Source organism: Chlamydotis macqueenii, chromosome 8, assembly GCF_036417535.1.
Source record: "Chlamydotis macqueenii isolate bChlMac1 chromosome 8, bChlMac1.mat, whole genome shotgun sequence".
Taxonomy (NCBI): Eukaryota; Metazoa; Chordata; class Aves; order Otidiformes; family Otididae; genus Chlamydotis; species Chlamydotis macqueenii.
In genome coordinates, this window is record NC_141563.1 from 4105381 (window position 1) to 4125998 (window position 20618).

At 39.5% G+C, this 20618-nt stretch overlaps 1 protein-coding gene across 3 annotated transcripts; it reads right to left on the minus strand.

Moving 5' to 3' along the window:
- Positions 1-3806: 3806 nt before the first annotated feature.
- Positions 3807-20056, minus strand: RNPC3 (RNA binding region (RNP1, RRM) containing 3). 3 transcript variants are annotated; one of them, XM_086753778.1, is made up of 15 exons: positions 19862-20056; positions 18639-18686; positions 17438-17556; positions 16202-16282; positions 15359-15470; positions 14811-14879; positions 13173-13321; positions 12085-12210; positions 11057-11193; positions 10016-10177; positions 9757-9851; positions 9619-9677; positions 8967-9099; positions 7915-7987; positions 3807-4037 (listed from the first exon to the last, which is right to left on the minus strand). In XM_086753778.1, the coding sequence occupies exons 1-14, from the start codon at positions 20051-20053 to the stop codon at positions 7928-7930; spliced, it is 1542 nt and encodes a 513-aa protein (XP_086609904.1). In that variant the 5' UTR covers positions 20054-20056; the 3' UTR covers positions 3807-4037; positions 7915-7927. The 3 variants fall into 3 exon arrangements, with proteins under 3 accessions (XP_086609904.1, XP_086609902.1, XP_086609903.1); XM_086753776.1 differs by having other exon boundaries at positions 19832-20056; XM_086753777.1 differs by having other exon boundaries at positions 3807-4965; positions 19832-20056.
- Between the last annotated feature and the right edge of the window lie 562 nt (positions 20057-20618).

A 20618-nucleotide genomic window follows, 5' to 3' on the forward strand; every position in this document is an offset into this window, starting at 1 on the left:
GTGAAGACTGAGGCAAAAAAGTCATTGAGAACCTCAGCCTTCTCCATGTCCTGGGTAACCAGGACACCAGTTCCCTTCCGGAGGGGGCCTACATTTTCCCTGGGCTTTCTTTTGTCCCCTACGTACCTATAAAAGCTCTTCTTGTTGCTTTTTATATCCCTGGCCAGATTCAGTTCTGCCAGGGCTTTGGCCTTCCTCACCTGATCCCTGGCCATTCGCACAGGCTCCTTGTAGACCTCCCAGGCTACCTGTCTCCGTTTCCACCCTCTATAGGCTTCCTTTTTTACTTTCAGTTGCTCCAGGAGCTCCTTGCTCATCCACGCAGGCCTCCTGGCCTTTTTGCCCAACTTGTTCTTCATCGGGATGCACCTCTGCTGAGCTTGGAGCAGGTGCTCCTTGAATATGGACCAACTTTCCTGGGCCCCTCTTCCCCCCAGGGCCGCCTCCCATGGCACTTTGGCCCATCAGGTCCCTGAAGAGGTCGAAGTCTGCCCTCTTGAAGTCTAGGGCTGAGAGCTTGCCATGTAGTTTCCTTGCTGCCCCGTGGATTTTGAACTCCACCATGTCATGGTCACTGCAGCCATGGCTGTCCTTGAGTTTCACATCCCCCACCAGCCCCTCTCTGTTGACGAGCACAAGGTCGAGCATCATGGCACCCCTCCTTGTCGGCTCCTCTATCGCCTGCAGGAGGAAGTTGTCGTCCACACATTCCAGGAACCTCATGGACTGCCTGTGCCCTGCCGCGTTGTCTCTCCAACAGATGTCAGGGTGGTTGAAGTCCCCCATGAGGACCAGGGCCTGTGACTGTGAGGCTGCTCCTATCTGGCTATAGCGTGCTTTGTCTGCTGTCTTCCTGGCCAGGTGGCCTGTAACAGACCCCCACCGTAACGTCCCCTGTCCGTCCCCATCCTCTAATCTTGACCCATAAGCTGTCAGCTCCTCCTCCATCCCCAGGCGGAGCTCCACACACTCCAGCCAGTTGCTGACGTAGAGAGTAACACCTCCTCCTCATCTCCCCTTCCTGTCCTTCCTAAAAAGCCTGTACCCCTGCATGTTGACGCTCCAGTCGTACGTGTCATCCCACCACGTCTCCGTGATGCCAACAAGGTCGTAGCCCTGCTCGTGTGCACGCATCTCCAGCTCTTCCTGTTCATTCCCCACGCTGCGTGCATTGGTATAGACACCTCAGCTGGGCCCCCAACAAAGCCGACTTGCTGGCTCGAGTGACAGAGGTTCTGTTGGACCGCAGTTTAGGTTCATTTGCACTTACCTGAGATCCTGCCTCAGCTTCTGGAGTTACCTGGAGTACTGTGTCCAGTTCTGGAGCCCCCAACACAAGAAGGACATGGACCAGTTGGAGAAGGTCCAGAGGAGGGCCACAAAGATGATAAAAGGGCTGGAGCACCTCTCTTACGAGGATAGGCTGAGAGAGCTGGGGCTGTTCAGCCTGGAGTAGGCTCCGGGGAGACCCGAGAGCGGCCTTCCAGTGCCTAAAGGGGGCCTACAAGAAAGAAGGGGAAAGGCTGTTTAGTAGGGCCTGTTGCAGCAAGACAAGGAGTAATGGTTTTAAAATAGCAGGGGGTAGATTTAGATTGGAAATTAGGAAAAAATTTTTTACAACGCGAGTTATAGAACACTGGCCCAGGTTGCCCAGAGAGGTGGTGGAGGCCCCATCCCTGGAAACGTTCAAGGCGAGGTTGGCTGAGGCTCTGAGCAACCTGATCTGGTTGGAGATGTCCCTGCTCCTTGCAGGGGGGTTGGACTAGATGACCTTTGAAGGTCCCTTCCAACCCTAACCATTCTATGATTCTATGATTCTGGACCCTCGGTGCTGGCACTGGCGCCATGCTGACAGCGGTGGGCTGAACTGTGCTCCCCCTCCCCCAGCAACACCAGTTTTAAGCCCTCCGGACGAGCCTGGCAGGCCTTTGTCCAAGCACACTCTTCCCCCTCTCAGTTAGGTGCACGCCATCCGCCCCTAGCAGCCCGGGCTTCTCAAAGCACGCCCCGTGGTCTGGATACCCAAAGCCCTGGCTGTGGCACCACTCCCTGAGCCACGAGTTGACCTGCCAGATACGTCTGGCCCTTTCAGGTCCCTGCCCTTCGACCGGGAGGATTGACGAGAAGACCACCTGCGCCCCAGAGCCTTTGACGGTTGAACCCAGAGCCCTGAAATCCCTTTTGAAGTTTCTCAGGCTGCTGCCGGCTGTGTCGCTGGCCCCCACATGAAACACCAGCAGTGGATAACTGTCTGTGGGCCGTATGAGGCTGGGTAGTCTCTCGGTGACACCCCCGATACGAGCCCCCGGGAGACAGCACACCTCCTGAGAGAGCGCATCGGGGCGGCAGATGGGAGCCTCCGTACCTCTCAGGAGGGAGTCACCCACTACTACCACTCGTCTCTTTTTCTTGGCAGCGCTGGTTACCACACGAGCCGGTCGGGCTACCTCGCAGGGCTCCCGTGCCTCCCCCGAGGTGCTGGGTCTTACATAAGCCTGCAATCCCTGCTTATGTGTAATCTCAGAAGCTGGCCCTAATGACTTGTTAAAAAAACAGAGGTCATCTGACCTGAAATATCAGAGCAAATAGAACAGACATTCCGGGGGAAAGAAAACAAACACTGTCCCGCAGAAATGGATATACAAAAATCAGTTGATCTAAGGGAATAGAAACTTTGCCTTCTAACCTTAAGAACAAAACAAAAAAGTTCTCTCAACTGGACTGCAGAAGTTTCCTTGACAGATTATCAGCATAGGACAGTGGGGAGTATGTTTTATTTGTTCTTTAATAATGTAACCCCACCAAGAACACAGCTTAGTTTTTTTCATAATAGAATGGTCACAGAACACTTTTTTTCAGGCCACTTTTTTCTCTCTGCTAAGCATCATAAACCCTTCAGAAGTTTTCTTAAAACTTCCTCTCTCAGTGTATTTTTCCCGGTCTACTACTCCAAACACAGATAAGATGAACTAACATGGCGACACAGCAAATAAGTTAAGAAGAATTCCAGGAAAAGCATTTCAAAGTGATCTGCTAGGCCAGTTCATATTGAAAAAAAACCAGCACAGATACACTTAATTTGGTCCAGCAATCAACACTAGTGATTTAGGCTGTTTGCAGCTGGAACGATGACAAAACTAAAGGCTTTACACCAACTTGTTACCACACCATCAACTATGAAATAGTATTTTATAGAATAATTTTCTCCTTAAATCCATTGGCCCCTCTTGCCAAGTAAATGTACTTGGAGCATTTCCCACATAGTTTTGGAAAGTTATGCTAATCTTCCTATCATGTAACAAATCTTACCATGTGACCTCCACAGCATTCATTTTTACTAAACACAGTTCAGCAGGGCAAGGACCACACTGACAATGGTTTAACGCTGTTTTAACTGCTCGTCTTTTCTTAATGACTTTAATCTCACAAGTGATATTTTTTTCAATGAAAATGAACAATGAAAGTTAGTTACTAAGGAAAAAAAATAGTGCCTAATTTCACAGTACAAATTCATGTCAGTGCACCAGTCCCGCTTAGTCTCCAAGACAAGAAAAAGATTTACAGTAAAATGAGATTATACTTAGATTTTCTTATCTTATTACCCTGAAACACTAGCAGCTAAACATCACACTCAAGGAGGAAATAATTCATTCTAGTGCATATGAATATATACTCTAAATCATCTTGAACATGCTCCACAATTACAATTGGATTGTTCACCTTTAAAAAAAACTAAACCAAACCAAAACAAGGTGTCTTCCTCCTCCTTCCCACTCCCAAACTCCACAACAAGCCAAAAGTCAAAATGAAGAGAAATGAAATAATTTATTAGAGATTTCACAAGCAAACTAACATACATTTATCATATAAGTCTCATGACAGCTTAAAGATATCAGGAATCTTTTAAGACAAGAATCTTTATATTCTGCCTTAAATACTTCAGAAATGCTACTACGCACAGTTCAAGAGTCCCGATGATTACACTGCTTCTTCCCCCAGCTTGATAATACTCGAAAGAGATGGAACACAAAAGGGACCTGGAACATCACAAAGGCATGTTAAAAGTAAGAACGACGAGAAAGTAGTAGTGTTATGCTTTCTTTTGACAACTAAATTGAACGATGCTTAGTATTTAGAAGAGTGCTGAATGTCTGAAAAAACTCTGACTTAATACATACTGGCTGCATTAATTTTATGTTACAGTAAGTTAAACAATAATGTAATACGAAACCCACATGAAAAATGTCACTAGTAACAACACTACCTGAGTGCAGAGAACAATCTCAAAAAAAAAAAAAAAAAAAAAACAAAACCAAAAAAAGGTAGCAGTCATTAATAGTTGATTCAAAATACTTCACTGTGAGATATTGTTAGAGCACTTTCCCTCCTAAAAAAAAAAAAAAGTAAGGAATGTACAAACTAAGTAATCTACAACTTGTGTCTCATACACCAGGACAACAGTAGCCATCAAATGACCTAAATACTGGTCAAGCCTTTAATAATATTAAGAATTGCTTTGCAATGTATTTTAACCAACATATTGTTATATTTATGTAAAGAAGAACAAGAGAACATCCTCAGTGTGAGCTCAGTACAGCTCCACACACGAGTGGAACATGTTTAGCTCACGCACGCTAAGGAACTGGACCACAAATCAGCACGTCATATGACTTTTGAGGAAGAAGGTGGAGGCCACCTTTTAAGACTAGGAACCTTCATTGTGTCTATTCATACAACACAGACAATTCACTGATTTTTTCCCCCCACCCCAAAAAAACGTGTTCTTTACTTTAAGAATTATTACATTAGTTCAAGCTCTAAAACATGTAAACTCCCCATACCTACTCTATAAGAAAACTTAGACGTAGTTGAGTGCTACAGGAAACATTGCACAAAAAAAGGATACAACAAGAAAGGATACACTCTGCATGACAGTATTACTGCAGTATTTACGCAGGAATGTTTCTGAAGAAGAACAGCAGAATGTGGTTTAATTTTACTTGATTCTCAGTATTGCAGACACATAACTTTATGCTACCTATCAAAAGCAAATATGCCTCTGATAAAATACAGTTTTGACTCCTTATGAGATTTAATGAGAGCTGATGAATCCATCAACACTAAACTTCATATTCAAAAGCAAATACATTTTTGATAACTTGAACTACTAGGACACCACCAGATTCTTCCATCTCATTAATTCTCCTTCAAGTCTTTGCCATTTTACAGACTCACTTCTTCCATCAGCTCCAAAACCCAATTAGGTTTCCACCCAATGCAGGCTTTCAAGTCACTTCTTCCCTATGAAGAAGCTGGAGACCTCTCAACATCAGTTTCTTCTACATAACCTTTCTCCCAAAAAGCTGTATTTTAGCTACAGAAAAAATAGTCACCCCAAATATGAACTGAAATTTTTGCCAGTCCATCAAGAAAAAGACATTTCAGCCAGCAAGGAGTTACACAGCATTTTTATAAACCCTATATATTATTTTCTCTACCAAGGATAAAACCTTACTAGAGGAAATACTAAAAAGTAATAAAAATATTTGCAATAACATTCATAATTTTCAAATGGCTTCTTCCTTTTTAAAAATAATCAAAAGTTTAACTTATGTCAATCTAGTTGTTAAACAAAAATCCCCAACAACAACATGGAGATGCAGTACAAGGATCAAATTTTAAGTCCCTCAAATGTTTGTATAAACTTGTTTACATGCATATTTATGATTCAAATAAGATTCTGACACTGTTCTTCCTTACAGACTCAGATTTCTATCATGGAATTTTGCATCATAAATTAGCATCCATCAGAATATTCCAGCAGGAACAGGAAAATATAATCATGCAGCAATAGGGTTCAGTTTCACCATCAGTTGGGAAGTGAAATATTTTTAATTAAACCTCATGGATCCCTAGAAATCGGTATTAGTCTATGCCATATTGTGTGATCTTTACATATAAATGGTCAACGTAAGGAAGAAGCTCTGTCCATTAAACCGATGACATCAAGGTAACTCACATAAGACTTTCAAGCACACAAATAAGTCTCACGTAAGTGTGCGTTTGCTTACTCTAAAAAAAGCTTCTGAGTTGACCATCAACATCATTAATAACCAAATAAGCACTTTGTTATTTTCTCCATGTAATTAAAATATTACTTATGATGTTCAGTGAGGTCAGAATTAGATGTAATGTACAAAATTATTTGGAAAGACATGGAATTCCTAAAAGAACAGAAGAATTCAGACTTCATTTATTAGGCTTCCCAATAGCTAAAATACTTTGAAGGGGTTTTTTCTGCATTTAAAGAAACTTCACTTATTTTCTTCTTATTAGACACTGGATTTAAATATCTATATATCTATATATATATACATACAAGGTTTTTTTTCTAACAAGGAAGGAGTAAGAAACAAGACTGAAACATTCCCATAAACTCTTTTTCCTAACAGAATAATTTAGCCAAGGCTCATTTGTCTCTTTTTAATGACTGATACAGAAGAATGCCTGGAAAAAAAGTGATCTTTAATTTGGTAAAATAAAATACAGATTTGGCAAACCACAAACCAGTAACTCAAAATGGGAACTGATAAGGCCTAAGAGCATCTCAGAAATGAGAGAAAGAAGCTCAAAAGTACTGATGAAAAAAAATCCTTAGACAACTGACAGAACAAGGAACCCGCTATTAAAGTAACTTATAAATAGAAAAACTACCCTCACAATAACCATACTGCAGAGTCTCCAACCTCTTTTTAAAAATCAAAACCAGCTGCTCACGTCCTTTTCAAACTGCAGGGTTTTTCCCAAAGTAACAATAATCAAAACATGCAGATTAAAACCACATCATGGAGTAAGAAGAATGTTTCAGCAGCAATCAGCCTAAGCTTTGACTTAATTTCGGTTTGGGTGGAGGCATAACCAGACTGACATCCAACTGTAATCCGCAATTAAGTTAAACACCCTTGTAATTCAAGCTAGCTGATCTATCGGAGGGTGCAGACTGAGAAATAAGCGCTTCTCATTCTTGCACCATTTACTTCAGATGCTAATTTGAGACCGTTCACTCAAATGTTTTTAGGCCATGAAAACGCTCACAGCTGAATTAGAGCAGATTTTCTTTGAGTTACTCTCATATAAAGCAAATACTTAACAGTAAGTTGTAGTGAAGTAAAGCAATACGATAGGAAATTCAAGTTAAATAGCAATACTTTCTGGTAGAAGTTACTTTCCCATCAAGTTTAGACAATAATGCCAAAAATCAGGACCTATGCAATCCACAACAAAGGAAGCCTTGATCAACACAACATTTAGTAGCACTTTCTGACAACACATCCTTTCTTAAATCAGGCATGTTTAGCTGCAACAGTACTAAGATCTCAATTTCCAAGGTTAGCAAAGCCAAAGATCCTTTACAGAGCTAGCAGAAGTGAGTTTAGTGCTGGAAACAGTTCCTCAGGACCACTTTACAATGGCAGGGACGGAAGGGAAGCAGAAAAGAGGCAACTCTTTTCAAAGTCAAAACCCCCGAAGAGTAGTTAAAGGTAAGTAGTTAGATTCCGCTATGGGTTATTTCTCCCCAGCTCCCCAGATTAAGGATTAGAGAAACTGGCAACTACCCTAGGATACCAGGGCAAGGGAAATAGCAGTCTCTGAGTTTCCCTCAGAAGCAGCAGCAATGTTTTAAATTTACACCAACTATATACCTTGCATTCTGTTTTTCTGATATAAATGCACACTTAAGAACAGAAAACTGTACCGAATATTTCCCCTCCACAGTCACTATTTCTAAAGCAGCCATTAAAAAGATAATAAAAACAAACAACACCTCGTCCCCAACAAAACAAATGAATAAAAAAAAAAAAAAAAAAACCCAGCCTATTTCTTTATTTTTATTTTCAGGCAGAGAATCCATACCTTGTGCAGTGTTCTACTTTTTTCTTTTCCCTTCATTGGCATCCTGTTTTGGTCTAGCTGAACGAGCAAATTGCTGAGATTCTGTTAAGGACTACAAGTGTCAATGATAAACAGAAGCCAATCAAAAAACGAAAAAGAAGTATTATTTCAGAAAAAGATAGTTTAGGAAGTTGCCTTTATCTGTGAATCGATTCTACTACAGTATTAAATATTATAACAATAGTGTCTATTAGTCAAAGATTAGGACCTCACTAATCTGCTGTACCAAAAATTTTAAGAGAGCCTGCCCAAGGGTTTACAATACTAAGAAAATAAGGAGGACTAATGAGGAATGGGTTAGGTGCAAACAAACCCACAGCAGGATAAATGCTTGATATTTACAATCCTCCATCCCAGCATGTTAACCACATAATTTTGATGTCTCAGCAGGTATTTGGGAGGAAAAAAGCTAAAAGGAACAGAGGCTGTGGTGAACAAGAGTACAAAGAAAAGGAAATAAACTATGAAACATTTTAAGTGAAAAATAAGAATGGATAGAAAGAAATTTGAAACTTATAGACAGGAAAAAGGGCAATGCAATTGAAAAGCACAGAAATCCCAACATGATACACAGGCCCAAAAAGTCACTGACAGCTCCAGCTGGAGAAGCAGTCTAAATAGAGGCCACTGGCCCTGACAGGAACATTTTTTATGTTCTTAATTCTGCAAACACAGGCTTAACCAAGTCAAGCAGCCTACTTAATTTAAATACAAAGTCCATACAAGCTAAATTTTCTTCTGCATTGTGTTTGCAGGATTCAAGAGAAGAACAGAGAAGTCAATTTTATTGTCTTAAATAAAGCACATTTACTTTCCTATTTCAGAAGAGGTGCCTCTATATATTTTTCAGTTATCGTAAAATCAACAATAGTACACTATGCTATGCTGCATGGTTTCTTAAGGTATTTCCTCTTTCCATAGATTTCTAGTAAGTAGAGCACTATGACAACAAAATTAGAGATTGACAGACAGATTACAAAGAAAATAATGTAAATGTTTGAAGAAAAAGATACAACCACCATGGGTTTTTCAAATAAGACATATCCATTTGCTTCTTTTAAAGCTTTAGCAGCTGCTTTTTCATTAGGAAGTCCAATGAAAGCCTGTCCCTTCATACGGCCTTCTTTCATCAAACGTATATCAAACCTAGAGGCAAAATTAAGAACTGGGAATTACTCATGTTTAACCACAATTTTGTAGTTCACAGTACAAACATAATTCTCATGCTTCAAGAGAGAAACAGCAGAAATGGGAGCAGAATCTAAAAGCAGGAATTATGTCACTAGAGACCATTCTGCCTGAGGGAACCACTTAGTGAAAAGGGACATTACACTGCAGGATGGCAAACTGATGTGCAACTGTAGCAAATGACATATGCAAAATTATCGGATACACATTATAATCTACACCATTCATTCTGAGTCACTCACTCAATAAACAGTAAATTTGGTAATGAAAATGTAAGAGCAAAATAGTGGAGCCTTCTGACACTGTTAAAAAATATTTATATTTCTGTATTTGTCAGAAAAATTTTCAGATGACAGGCATTTTTCTTTATGCAGAAGCATAAAGAAAAAGATGCTTAGTTTTTAAATCGCATTTTCCCCAGTATTAGAAAAGTTAACATAAAGGGCTTAATTTTAACCAAGTATCAAATTAACTTACATATTTCGTTCCACTTCTGACTGGAAGTCAACATATCTTCCAAAAATGAACTTGAGATCCTGAAATTAAAGGGTATGTATAAGAGGAAAGCTGATAAAAACCCCTTCTGATAAATATTTCATTTGCTTGTTTACCTACCTTTTCTTGAACTTGTTTAGCTAAATTCTTCACATATATCCTGCAATTTGGATCACCTGGCTCATAGTTTTTGAAAACAGAAAATTTTTCCATTTCTTCAAAAAGACAGAAAAACAGACAATATTTTAGGTCATTTGTACTTTTGCTCAGTATAAAATAACTAATAAATAATCAATTAATAAAGGAAATACTTATTTAAACTATTTGTTGAAAAAAAATCAAAGAGCTATTATTAGATAATTTATTTTCACAGTTATACCTTCTCCGGAAAGTCTGTTTTTTTCTAGATCCCTTCTAGAAATAAATTCTGATGGTATTTCATCATCCTCCTCTTCAGTTTCCATTTTATCATCTGAGCTAGGAGCTGGGAAAATCCTTCCAAAGCCTGTATTATTGATTTCTTCCCTGGCTGCATAAAGGTCTGAAATTTCAACACATTATATAAAGTGGTTTGTATGTTTATTCACAAGAGGATCAACAGCAAGCAAAAAAAGTATACTCCGTCCATAACATTTTAATACAGTAGGCTTCGTAAAGCAATTTCAATACATCCTTAAAGAACTGTCTTAAATCCCTGGTTAGACAAATATACCTGCTCTACACGGTATAAAATCAACTGTATCAATCTATAAAATCAACTGTACTACAAATAAAAGCCACGGCACATGCCAGGTAGGGTAAAACTACCCTTGCTGCTCAAGCCTGTACCCATTTCAACGGTTCATCTGATTTGCATTCAAAGAGACTGTACATTACTGTAAAGAACCAAGAAATACAGACTGACCATAACCCCATGAGAAACCATCACACCTCATTGCTATTCTAGTCCAGCATTTTTATAGCAGACAATGAGCGCATCACAGAGAAGGAGTTGGCCATCACTTGAATACTGCTCTCTAAGAGCTTGGAAAAGGAAAATCTGAAGTGAGTCTGATATTTTCAACTACACTATATAATACTGAGAAGGCACTTGTAACATACTTGCTAAAAACACCTTAACATTTAAAAGAGTGCAATTCATCATAAACACATAGATCACATAGGAGAGAGAAAGACCATTAAAGTCCTCTAGACCCTTTATGGTACCAAAGCACAGAGTTCTCTGGTTTAGCATGGAAAACCAGCAAATTCAGACAAAATGCAAGTTAGTGTTCTCAAAGAAACCCTGATGTATACTATTTATGAAAGCTCCAACGCAAAAGAAAATAAAAGAATTCCCTGGCCTAAATTTTAGCAGCCTTCCACACTGAAACCACAAGAAGTTTAATATTAAACACATTTGAAGTACTAACTCTCTCACCATTTTTTTCTTCTTTTCCAGAGTTTATCTGAAGAACAGCTGGGATGCCAGTAGTAATATGGAATTCAATTTTTTTATGACCAATATGCTGTGGCTGCTCAAAGACATCTGAAGGTGACAGTGGAGGGTGCAAATTGCTGTTTAAAACAACAACGTGTTAATTAAAGAGTCAGACACTGCTGAATGCATAGTCAAATACAAGATTTCTTCCAGATTGATTTTTATGGTGTTGTTTATCACCATAAGTTCTCCATCTCATAAATTTCACCCAACATAGTTCAAGTTGATTAAAACAATGCAAATACAGCAGGTATGGCTGACAGTGAGAGCAAAACCAAGAATTACATACCGCATTACACTACAGGCAAACACTTATGAAAAACTTTACCAGTAACTTAAATATGAAAAATAACTGGCCTTGCTGCTGCTCTCATATAATGTACAAAATATTCCAAATTTTAAAAAAACATATCAAATCAATTGGAGGAATAAGAAGGCTATTAGTAAAAATACATTCACAATTGATCATCACTACACAGAAATACTACACTGGTATCTACTGTGCCATAGTACTGCAGTTTCAAAAACGAAAATCATTTAAATTCAAATACATTTTTATTCTTTCATCTTTAAAAAAAAATATTTAAAAAAGTATCTCAAACAATAAATCCAGATTGATTCTTCCAGGGCTGTGATGTGAAATTGTTCTTTTTTTTTTTTTTTATGAAAAAGGGTTTGTTTTTTTTAATTTGATAGCAAGAAAAACACACAGCTTGAACTAGGCACACTTTACAGATTAAGGATGAGTAGATTTTATTCAAATTTCATTAAAATTTGGACCTTTAGAGCAATAAAGCCAAGCATGAGGACAAGGGAAGACTAACTAACTTCACTACCAAATGTACCTATCGGTGAAGAATGCTTGTTTTTAAAACAGCAACACTAAAGCAAACATGATACAGAGAATATCATTTAGTAAAAGGAATAATCTTCTGAAAAAGTGCAAAACCAACAGAAATAATACAAACCTGTGGGGAGTACACACAGGAACATTCAATAAGTCTTTAATTCTTTGCTTTTTTCTAATACCACACCTCTTTGTATTTATTGGTCTTTTAGGCTGAAGGGTTGCTAATTCCATCAACTTGGTCATTCTATTTTAAACAAAAATTTAAAAAGAATCAAAGTGACTTACAGTTTATTATTAAAATACCCATTTTGAAAACGCTTCCCCCTTCCTTAAAACCCCTGAAATACTTTTCAGAATATAGTCATAAACATATACCTTAAGACTGAAACTACATTAACAAACTACAACACACAGCAAATCGACACACACAGAGTGTTTAAGTGATTGATTAAAATCGTAATGAGTTCAATGATCCTCCTTCCTTCCCCAAGCATGCACCTAATTAAGACATTGAAGCTGAAGAAATGCTAAGAAGCCCCAAGCTGAACTTTTTCAGTAATACTATTTCCACTCAACACCAGTGACTTCTTTCAAATGCATGTATTTTTCCAAATACAGCATAAGGACTTTCTGATTTACTTTTCAGTTTAAACAGCAAATAAAGAAAATTGCTTCTTCATTTAGGATTAAAAGAAAAAACCCAAAAACCAGTAATGATGCAATTCAGTCCCAAAACTGCAAGAGAATCTTCAGCACACACAATCTCTCATTATTATTACTTCTAGCAATAAATACTAATGTACAAAGAACATTTTGGAAGTCGGAGCATACATATGATTCATGCTGAGTAGTTTACTCAGTAAAGATGTGAAAAAAATGAAGAATCCAGAAAAATAATTATTGCTTCCTTGTATCTGCACTCTCTCTTCACTCTGAGTTTTTGTTTTGTTGGGTTTGTGTTTTTTGGACATGGGAAAAAAAAAAAAAAAAAAGATATTTTGCATGTCATTTTCTGTCTCTTGCTGTGACTCAAATCAGCACTGCCCTCCTGTTTTTAAGTCACTCTGGAGCTTCCTTAAACATCTAGAAAGATTATCTATATAGTGCAGGTGTTACTGGATTCCACCACTTGCTGAACTAGAAGCTAGAAAAGTACAAACACCACTTGAAAAGTTCAAAAGCTCGCAAATTACTGTTAATGAATACCTCTCCTTTTCCTCCTCATTATCACTTTCATATTCGGACTCATCTCCATTAGACAGTTGCTCTTCCTCCTCTTCAGGCAAAGGAGGCTCTTCAGGAGGCAGAGGTGGGATTGGGGGAGGTGGCACAGGCACTGGTAAATACTCTTCATACTAATTATGGGGAAAGAGTTAAAAATATGTAACTAAACATTTTGAGAAAAATGTGCGTACCTTGTTTTCCTTTACATAATAAGAATAGTCAAAGCAATAAACTAGAAGATGACAAGAAGTATTTTTTGAAGTATGTTTATAGGGATCTATACACTATTTTGTTAAATTATATTACTAATGAAAACCTTCCAGAGGGAAAAAAAATGCTGCTTTCTGAAGGATAATAATGAATGTTTTCATTCTTTCAATTTACCAAGTTTAAAAAAAAAAAAAAAAAAAAAAAAAAGCAAGCATGGCCCTGGGTTTTCACTTTGCACTCAGCTTTAAGGACCTTCCTGAGAGGAATGTGATCAAAATACATGCGAGATGGCCTAAGCTCCCAAGCCATCTCAGTTTCTACACTGAACCTTCACCAAACTATCAGTTACATTTCTATTTCTGTAAGGAGTGAGAGTTTCATGAAAGGAATCAGTTTTTTTCAGTGAGACTGCAAAAGCCGCATATAAGAAATTCCCTGTGTACAAAATCTCCAGTCCCACTTAACAGCTACTTTTACGTACCATCAGTGCCTCGTGGAACTGATGTCTTCTGGTATTAAAAACACTCTGTGCCCTTTAGACACTGCTCTAGGAATTTAAAGGACTGGCTTCTCACCTTACTACTCTTTCTTGCATGACCATTAAATTCACAGTACTTAACCTGGCCCAATACGAAGCAGTGAATAAAATTATTCCCAGAAAATCAGTGTGAATTCACTTATTTGGTAGATTTATTTCATAGTTTTCTTTACCAGCAAGCTCCCCTGTTACTAGAAGCAGGCGTTCTGTTAGGGCAAACACAAAGTGTAGCAGAGCACAGCTTCACTGTATCCAAATACTGTAGCTATCACTATTAACGCAAGACCTCATTTGCTCTACCTTCCACTGGCTCTCAGCTAAACCACTCTATTACAGCAACAGAGAACTGAGACCACAGAGCCAGTATTTCTATTTGTCCTCAGAAACAGGTCCCACTAAGCCTTTGGCAGTTTCCCTCAACCCTGCATCTTTCAAAAAAGATCTTGGAGGCAGAGCAAGTTAGATCCAAGAGCGCTGTATAATGTCACTAACAATCTGAATCTAATCCGAACTCCAAATAAACACATGGATCAAAGAACTTAACACATCCTTGTAAGGCAATGGGCTAACGGTATCCTTTATTTCCTGTAACATGAGGCTATAACCTCCCTTTTTTTTTTTAATACTCAACAGTTTGAAATACTGCAGTGCTACTGTCATACATGTATATTTCTTTGTTCTAAGTACAGATAAAAAAAATTCTTTAGAAGACTAACATGCACATCCTACCCAATAAAATGCAGCAGTATTTGCTATCCTCTAGAGATTTCTCTAACTTTTAGAAGTTTGAACTTAGATGTCCTACCCTGTTGCTAAAATTTTAAGTTGTGAATCTGTTTTACAGTACTTAAAACATACATTAAAAACGTTACCATGGGGGGACAAGCAGTAATTGGTCCAAAAGGTGGAGGAAGATTCATTTTATTCATAAGGTGAAGTACCTGAAATGATTTAGCAAAAGTAAGACTTCCTTCAAATAAATAAATAAATGAAAATATCATGTAGGTATCACAGTCGATAACTTCTGGCAGGGGTAAATCAGCATAGGTTTGATGAAGAAACAACAAAATTGGTGATTAAACAATGCGAAAGCCTGCATTCATTTGAGATCCAACACTAATGGTAAATATGAGCAACACCTTAAAAAGGCTAATCAAAAAATGTAAGCATCTTCTCAGAAGTACTCAAGTCACATATAATTAGAAAGATCATATCCAGTTAAATCTTCAGTGCCAATGAAGTAACAGTTACTTCTGGTCAATGAAATCTTATTATCTCAACATAGTAAAAAACTAACATTATCACAGGAAAACTAACTTAATATTTACTATAATAAAAAAATACTTCTGTGGATAATTAAAAGATGAAAGAGGAGATGTTATTATTGTACTTTCTTTTTTTTTACGTTTTTTTTACTTACCTGGACATAAAATTTGGGCACGCTTGCCAAGGCATTTGCTATATTTGCTAGAATTGCACTTGAAGGTGGTGGATACAAATATTTGAGACAAGAATTGATGGGAAAGGTGAGGCTGAGGAAAAAAAGAGATTGAAAACAAGAAACCTTAGCACCATTGTCACATAACGACTGGTAACAATTAATGATTACTAGAAGTTTAACTATTCATTACATCTGAAGTACCACTGAAATATTATTTTCCCAAGGACAGTTTTGGCCACTTAAGTTATGTCTTTAACGTCAGGGAGCAGGCCCCTGATTCATGACAGACTTACTGGACTTTGGCACTATAAAAGTGAGAATTAATCAGCACATCCAAAACAAAAAGCAGAGCATAGTATGCTGTACAAACATCATAAACTCAATGCTCAACCTGCTGGACTTATTAGCGCCAAAATAAATTTATTCTTCACGTATGCAAAAATGTAAATAGAGGAAAAGGATAAGAAACTTCTGGAAAAACAAAAGTCAACAATATTCTGCTGTTAACACTTGGATAACCCATGCAGTCCTCAAACTCTTTCTGAGAAAGCAATGCATCATGCTGGAAGGTTATTATGCAATCCACAACTTCACAGCTCAAAGCACCAGTTGCTACTCAACTGGGAAGGTTCTAAACTTGAAGAACTAAAATTTCATCTTTATGACAATTCCTACAGCTACACACATAGAAGAGTAGCATACTATAAAACAAAACAAGAGAGAATGCAGCATATCACATTCTCTCTTGTTCAAGAGTGTACAATTCTTATTTCAAATAAACTCTAACAGAATAAAATAATTAAGACAAGAAAATTCACTAACCCGTGGTTGGGCGCAATTCCATTATCTATTTTAAGACAGTTTGATTCTTTCTTCTCTTCTTCTTTCACTGGTTCTTCTGAACTAAAAAGCAATTTAGCATTAGTTAGAACAGGGCAAAACTTCTCTTACATAATGTAGCAAATGTGCTTAATCTCATATATTAAAAATATAATAAACAGATTAGTATAGAGTTTTTAACATCTTTTACCAATTACTACACCCATTTTTAATTCTTAAAAATTAATACACGTGGATACTCACAGCAGTCAGACTTCTAAGGCCTACATAAGTATTTATGCAGATTTAAGTAAGTCTCCCTGTATTTAAACACTTCTGACTTAAATCTACTCACAGAAAGGAACTTAAATTACTTCATGTTACTCTCTGAACAGAGAATATAAAATAAAAGGTATTAATTTACTGATTTGTTCATATTCAGAGTGTGCAATAACTAACTTTAAACCTCTGTAGTTGATTTTCATTAAGCATTATCACATAGCTTCTATCATTTAGTTACATATTACAAAGATAAACTTGAAAGCCTAACTATGCAATTTATTTTTTTAATTAGGTATTTGACAGACAATTGAAACCCAAACTACCACAGTTCTTGGTCACACTAGCATTAGGATTCATCGATTTTTTTATTTTTTTTTTTAAATATTACATATTCTTTAACTATTTGAAGAGAGACGCAGACAGTTTTGTTTGTTCTGCTCACACTTCAAGCTAGATACATGGAGATCAGGTCCAGACTAGAAGCCAGTCGCTGTAACAGTATAGTCTTATACATTTGTGCTAGCAGGTGTCAATTCTGCCTGACTCTTGTTTAGATTAGAAATAACATCAGGAAAGCATTGCATGCACTGCTTGACAGCAAAAGAAAATTGTAATTCTGACACAAAAAAAAAAGCAGAAGAGTTTTTTTAAACACAGGGAACCTGTGTAATACAGAGGTCAGCTTACACCGACTGGAGTCTTGCTCTGTAAATGAGAACAGACAGGACCATCTGATGATTAAATATATTAACAATCATAGGAATAAGGAGAGGAATTATTACATGATGATACTGAACGAAACAATAGTAATGGGAAGAATGCAGTAACTTATCTATAGACCTGAACCTGCCTGTTAACACTTCTAAATGGTTATGCTTTATCCTTTGACTTAACAGTACTATGAAAGTATCATGAATATGGAATTTCCTTTCCTGAACTAAATTATTATGAACGTACCTTTTATACTTCTCTGAGACAGAAGGCTGGCTAAGTACCTGCACGCTATCTTGCTCCTTCGCAAATTCAACAACTAAGGTGTGACCTAAAAGTTTCAGCTGATGCAGTCTTGACAAAGCCTTCAAATAATTACAATGGAGAAAAGAAAGGGAAGAGGAAAGACATCAGAATCATTTCAAAGCATAACTGTTTTTCCTTTGGTTGGCAAACTAGTGACAGGATGCAGTCCCAACTGCTTTAAGCTAAGTCTGTGCCACTACAGACACAGGTAGTTCTGCACCGTTCCTGCCTTCACAGCCCTGCTTTTAGCAGCTTCTTTCTTGCTAGCAGGAAGGAAAAAGACGAGGTTGCACAGCTAGAACCACTGAAGATACTTAGGTCATCTGAACACAGTAGCAAGACTGTAGCCTTTACAATGACACTTATGACAAAGTCCAGTAAATCTCTGATTTCGAGTAAGCAACATCCTCCTCATGAACTACAAACATGCTGAAGTCCACTAGTAACAGCTAGGGGGATTTTAAAATCAAGATCCTTAACAATTACACTAGAAAGCTCCAGTATTCTGCAAGTCCCAGTTCTGACAGGCTGCTAACAACTGACACAAAGCAACATAAATTCACCACCACTGACCTCACATACTCTTTGTAACTATTTTGAGTAGTGTAAAAGCAATAAAAGCAACATCAAAAAGAAAAAAACAACAGGGAATAAGAGGGAAATTCAGGACACAGGCTTTTTATCACATTCATATTTTGTCCCCCATTAACACAGTAGTTTTCTTTTTCTTGTCAAAGTTGGGCATTCAAGGCAGTCTTGAATTGTGTACACCACTACGTCTGAATTTTATCGCAGGAGACAAGTAAACTATGTTTGGTTTATAGTTTATATATAAATGCACACACACCCTAGACAAGGCCCTGATCAGTCTCAACTCATGGAAGTTTGCAATGCTTTAAGTGACAGGTTGGATCAGAAGACTTCTACAAGCTACTTCCAACTCATCCTTACGACTCTACAGAAGTGTTCATTTTATCAAACCCTTCAAGCACCTCCTGAAACAGAACCCTAATACTACATTGTGCCACATTTTTCTTCCCCCGACACTGAGTACTAGATGACGTGCAAAACTTTTTAGAGCACAACTGGCAATTCAGAAAAGTGCTTGGCTAAAACATTCAATCACAAACTCAATACAAACCTTCACTGCTGCATTTTCATTGGGAAAGGTAGCAAATGCAGTATGTTTCTAGGAAACAAACAGAAAAAATTGTCATACTGAATTCAAATATAAAAGGTAAGAAATTGCCTGTAAAACATATATCCACAAGTAATTCATAAATTCAAGTTTAAACATTTGAAAGTTTTCAGACAGTAGCCATTTAACTCCTATGCGGGGCAAAGGTGAAGGTATAAGGAAATTTTTTCTTAAGAATTTAGGACAAACACCTCCTGCATTCAAAAATCAGGATAGAAACTCACCAGTTTGAGGAATATAGGAAAACTATTTTTCTTCTAACAAAAATCATCCTAAACTGCAAACAAGTACATATTGATACAGAAGTTTAAACCTCTTTTCAAAAACGGAAATTTATTTCAGCACCTCTCAATAGAACATTTTCATCAAAGCAACTCTTAAAAGTGTAACTTTTCCTGGTACAAAAGCCATAACTACTGTTGTGCTCTGAAAGTTTGGGTGGTTTCTAAGTAATATCTTCCCTTGCTTTTTAAGTATAAAAAAAAACCCTTATACTTTCCAAATTAGATCAAATTCTCACAGAATACACAGTTCATCTTAAATTTATTTTAACACACTTTATTACTTCTTCCTGCCGCTCCATGATTCGGTATTGAAAACTAAAAACGTTAATACTGTTGTAATAGCAGTTCTCAGAAAAACCACTGTCAGGAAGTCAGTATTTTTCATATCCTGTAAAAGAAAGCATGACACTGACACAAGCTGCAGATGCCATTTATCTGCAGGAACACAAGGCTCATCCCAAACAGCAGCTGTCATCCGCCGGATAGTCCTATGTTTTTATAACTCAGAGGACGAAAACAAAATGAAATAAAGATCTCACGAAACCGCATCCCCACACCTACCAACAGGCACTTCCACACACCTTTTCCACAGCCCCACGCCCAACAACAAGCGAGGCCGGAGCAGCGGGCAGGGCCGCAGGGCCCGCAGCGGGCGGGGCGGCGGGAATCCCCCGCAGACGCTCTCCCGGCGCTCAGGGTCCGCCGCGCCGCGGCCCGCTCCGCCTCGACCCGCTCGAACAGGCCCACGCCCGCCCTGCGGGTGCCCCCGCGGCGCGGCGAGCGGCAGGGCTCGGCTCGGCTCGGCTCGGCTCGGCTCCCCTCCCGCCCCCGCCTCAGGCCCCCGGCCCTCACCAGCCGCCCGCGGTCCGACAGGACGCGCACCGACAGCGCCCCGAAGTGCTTCAGCAGATCCTCCTTCTCCGCCGCCGTCAGCTCGGCGGGCAGGTGCCGCACCAGCAGCGTCCGGCCGCGCCGCCGCGCGACGCCGGGGTGAGGCGGCAGGCCGAGGTGAGGCGGGCCGGCACCCAGCCCCACGCCGGCCGGCCGCGACTGCTCGCAGCCCGGCGCCGCCATCGCCGAGCCCCGCGCACCCGGAAAACGAGGAGACCGATCGCGCGAGAGCGGAGGCCCACGCCCCCGCCTCCGCTCTCGCGCGACTCGGGGCACGGGAAGCGGGTGGGGGCCGGGGAACGGGGAGTCGGCCGGAAGGGCGGGAAGCGCGCGGCGGGGCGGTGATGGCGGGGTTGCGGTGTCCGGCGCCGAGCTGGGGATCCGCCGGCAGCTGCGAGGCAGGCGGGGAAGCTGCGGTGGCCGGCTCTGCCGTGCATCATCTGCCCAGCGTGGCGGCGGGCGGAGCGGCGGCCTGAGCAGCCGCTGGCCGTCGGGGTCTGTCCGCCCCCCTGGGTCTCGCTTGCCGTGGGCGCTGTGGTGGGCTGCCCGGGAGGCAGCCGTGCTTCCAGAGCCGTGTCTCAGCCAGGTTATGCCTTAGGCAAAATGTACAATGTTGTACAAAATCTGCCTTGGTCAAATCCAAAATAACGCTCCAAAGGGAGAGATGAACCCTGCCCTCTTCCCCTCCCTCATCAGTGAAGAGCTTGTCTTCAGACTGAACTGTAAGAAGTTGTGTTGCTTTCAAAAT

Bases quoted from the DNA above. Each gene is read 5' to 3' on its own strand.
- RNPC3 (XM_086753776.1), bottom strand. From the start codon at position 20,053: ATGGCGGCGCCGGGCTGCGAGCAGTCGCGGCCGGCCGGCGTGGGGCTG. The intron at 18,687-19,831 runs GTGAGGGCCGGG...TTTGTTTCCTAG, and splicing joins TGTCGGACCGCGGGCGGCTG to AAACATACTGCATTTGCTAC. The intron at 9,852-10,015 runs GTATAACTGTGA...GTCTTTTTGAAG, and splicing joins AAACAGACTTTCCGGAGAAG to AAATGGAAAAATTTTCTGTT.